General features: G+C 36.7%; 1 protein-coding gene across 1 annotated transcript in view; it reads right to left on the bottom strand.

The window, feature by feature from the left end:
* Positions 1-4,216, bottom strand: part of STEAP2 (STEAP2 metalloreductase) — a 26,956-nt gene that overhangs the window by 11,327 nt on the left and 11,413 nt on the right. The window contains exon 2 of the mRNA XM_023507740.1: positions 1,258-1,782. Within this exon, the coding sequence (XP_023363508.1) occupies positions 1,258-1,782 (525 nt within the window). The remainder of the gene's footprint in view (positions 1-1,257; positions 1,783-4,216) is intronic.

Genomic DNA, 4,216 nt, shown 5'->3' with positions numbered 1-4,216 from the left:
AAAAAAAAAAAAAAAAAAAAAATTAAAGTATTTATGAACTTGATTTTGAATTTAAATTTTTTTCTATTAAAAAATTAAAATCCTCACAAATGTGGGCAAGAGATTAAATTCAAGTTTGTCTCATAAGTCCTGGATCTAATTTGTTTGGTCTATATCCATTGCTAAACTTTGGTGGATAAGCAAAAAAAAAAAAAAATGCAGACATGGTCTGTAGGAAATTATATGTTCTTTTACTCATCTTTAGCGACTTGAAAGTGAATGGTTTTCATGACTTACAGCCTCCAATGATACAATACTTAAATTTATTTTCTACAACATTAAATCCTTTGATAATCAAGGAATCTGGGAATAATGACACCAAATATTTTCTAATGAATCTAATCACTTGTCTTTATTTATTTCTTTTTTATTCTTTTAGAGACAGGGTCTTGCTCTGTTGCCCAGAGCAGAATGGCAATCAGAGTTCACTGCAACTTCAAACTCCTGGGCTTAAGTGAGCCTCCTGCATTGGTCTCTACGAGTGTTATGAGTCTCAGCACTCAGCCTTAATAACTGTCTTTATTGACAAATAACACAAGTATTTTTCCTTCGTGCTTAATTATAATGCAGAAGCACACCTTCCAAAGATTTTTAAGGTGCTCTGTTTTATGTGTTCACTAATAAAAACTCTCATTCCACAAAGGCACTGATAGAACTCCCCATCTGCTTTTTTCTCCAGTTTAACTAAGGTATTATCCATAAACTTATTTGTGAAAGGAGAACCTAAAATATCCAGTCTGCAGCTACTTTCCACACAGAGATTAAGATCTACACTTAAAACAAACTGTATGGCTTTAAATTCTATGACTGTTTAATTTATGCCTAATAGATTCTTCTTGAGGATCATACATGTATTAGACAGTATTTCATTCAGAGATGGAATACTGCATTACCAATAGCTGCAAGGGAGGAAAGATGGGAAGAAGAAAGGGAAAATAAATGACTTGTTTGTTATTGTTCCTTTTTTTTTGAGGAGACCAGGAGAGACTCAATGCAACGTGTCACATTGTTCATCAGCCAACTTTGCCTTTTCTTTAAATTAACTGGTTATAACAGAGAAGTTCATGTCATTCCTCCAGCGTTCCACATTATTTTGGAAATCTTCAAAATGATAATCATTGGAGGATGTCAGAATTTGGTTTTTAAATATCTGTTATTTGTTTGGTTGTTTAACTGCAAAATGCCAGATAAATAAGAATAAAATTAAAAAATACATACCTGCCGGCTGGCATCTTTAGGTCCTAACTGAAGTGCCCAAGCTGAGACAACATTAAATCCTTTGACAATCAAAGAATCTGGGAATAATGAAGCCAAATATTCAGCATTGGATTCTGGGTATTGGTTTACCTTCATGTTATTGCTTACGTCAATCAGGATTTTACCCACAAGCAGATGTCTCAGGTCCCATAGGGAGGTGTAGTGTTCTCTATGGATAGCAATAAATATTATATTCGTTTTTGTTAGAGCATCTTCATGGTGGGTGACATCTACCACATGAGGAAAAAATTCAGAAGCAAATTTAGGATTTCTACTTCCAATGACCACGTGATATCCACATCTAATAAGTCGAATGGTTAAGGATTTTGCAAAATCCCCACTTCCAATGACACCTACAGTAACCTTCCTTGCATCTTTGATACCATTTATGCCATTAGGCAAAAAAGTTTCACTAAGGCTTTTAGGGCTTCCCATCATAGAGATCGATTCCATGATACGGACTCTTCCAAGATCACCAGGAATATCCTAGAGAAGAAAATAAAATATTTGTCAAGTACTTATTATTAAACATTAAAACACTTCTAGATGTCATAATAATCTCTTGCATTTCTAGAGGTTAAATATTTGGGCACATTATATGCAAGATGCAATTTGGTTTTTTTTTTTTTTGAGACAGAGTCTCACTATGTCACCCTCGGTAGAGTGCTGTGGTGTCACAGCTCACAGCAACCTCAAACTCTTGGGCTTAAGCAATTCTCTTGCCTCAACCTCCTAAGTAGCTGGGACTACAGGTGCCAGCCACAATGCTCAGCTATTTTTTTTGTTGTAGTTGTCATTGTTGTTCAGCAGGCTTGGGTTGGGTTTGAACCCACCCACCTGGCATATGTGGCCAGTGTCCTAACCACTGAACTACAGGTGCCAAGCCGCAAGATGCAATTTGTAAGCTAAAGTATCTCTTCTCTCATTTCTCTTCAGGTTGTATAAATCTTTTGCCTTTTAAAAAAGTTCCTCTTAGTAGGAAAATTAACTGTTCACAAAGGTGATGAGCAGAAGTGGGGCTTCTCAAATTTTAAGGTGCACACAAATCACCCAGCAATCCTGTTAATAAGTAGATTCTGAATGAGTAGGTCTGGGAGGGAGGCTCAAGATTTTGTATTTCTAACAAAGGTAACACCAATGTTGCTGGTCTGTAGACCCATCTTTGTAGCAAGGCACTAGAGCACAAAAGGAAAGAGACTGAAGTCTTTACTCCGAACTTTTCTTAAAAACACACTTCTAAATAAGCATGATTACCCAGCTTCTCAGCAGAGGCAGTAAATCAGAAATGCCACTGGAGGTGGAGAGGACCATGATGGCAAGTGATAGCTCACAAATCAACAGAAGACGGAAAAACCACGCAAGGAAAAAAAAAGAGCCATGTAAATCAAAACCATCTGGAGTCATTTAGGCTGGAGGCTATAAACTGTCCTATAAACCTTAGTAACTAGGGACTTTATCATTAAATGACACTAAGATAATCAGCTAATAAAAAATGAGCCCTGGCACTGATATTTTAAGAAAAGGAAGCATCAAAATATAACAGAAGGTTAATGAAATACCAAAGGCTTCGCCCTACCTGCACCCTCCATCTCATAACGTCATTGAGAACGACAGCTTCCTTATGGAAAAAGGGTTAGTAATGTGTTTAAGGTCTTAAATTACACAATACTTGTGAATCCTTTTCTTCCCCTTTTCATCACTGTCTGCATAGGATATGATGCAGTTATCCTTCCTGGAATAATCTGTCAAGTTATTTTTTAAGAGACTAATGTCTGAAATGTTCATGTTTATAATAACTTGCTCAAGAATACAAATAAGATGGCCATGAATTAACGTCACTGTTGTGTCTGAATGAAAAATACTCTTCCATTCTATCCTCATTGCATAATTTCTTTTATGCTAATAATAGCAGATGCAAATCACTTCAGAGGATTTAATGGATTTTCCAGGCACAGGTGGAATGTTTCAAAAACCATTATTTTTGTTTTCACGAAATGAAATTTGAAGTTAGAGGAGCCAGGAAAATTCAACTTTTTACTGTAGAAGTGGGACTCATTCAATGACTCCAGATACACCAGTAAATTAAGCTTTAGAAAGATAATAGTACTATTACCCACTATTTACATAGGCACAGATTATGTTTCAGCTGCCTTGTGCTTTCCATAAACTGACTGAATCACCAGCATAATGTTGTCATGTTCATTTTGCAGATGAAGAAACAGACATGGAGAAGACAATTAATTTGTTCAAAGTCATCAGAGAGAAGGTGGGGGTGCCAGGATTAGAACAGAGGCAGTCCAGCTATGGTATGTGTCATATGGTTGCATGTAAGGAATTTAAGAAAGGCTTTTCTTGGGGCGGAAGGATTATGCATGTAAAGGTGGAAGAATTACGGCTGTGCTCATATCAGCATATTACTTCTTTTTCTTTGGCCATTTCATTGCTCCTCAGTATTACCTAGTGAACTTAATGTCTAAATTAGATCCTGGGAGAGGAAAAAGCTTACTACTACTTTTAAATCTATTATATGTTTTATTTCACACCTTTCAAGCTAGAAGGAGCAATAACTATCTGCTTTTGTTTGGAGTGGCTGCATGTACCCAGAAGAGCAGGTTGGGGTCAGAGGTGCCAGGCTAGTACAAAACTGTCAGCATCAATGTAATCAATGCTCATTTCATTAAAACTTAAGAGTGCAGTGGCCACTCTACTTACCCCTAATCGTGCATCATCTAAGGGTGGAAAAGGTTATTATAGATCCACACACAGAAGCTCAAGTTTTCCGTATGTCAGTCCTGAGTTCTTCTGAGTATGTACTGGAGCATCTTTCAAAGTATAAAGATCGCAAAATCTTTTTTTTTTTTTTTTTTTTGAGACAGAGCCTCAAGCTGTCCCCCCCTGGGTAGAGTGCCGTGGCATCACA

Source organism: Otolemur garnettii, unplaced genomic scaffold (genome assembly GCF_000181295.1).
Source record: "Otolemur garnettii isolate 467f Iridium unplaced genomic scaffold, OtoGar3 scaffold00005, whole genome shotgun sequence".
In the NCBI taxonomy this organism is placed as follows: Eukaryota; Metazoa; Chordata; class Mammalia; order Primates; family Galagidae; genus Otolemur; species Otolemur garnettii.
This window is presented reverse-complemented; position numbering and strand designations above follow the sequence as displayed.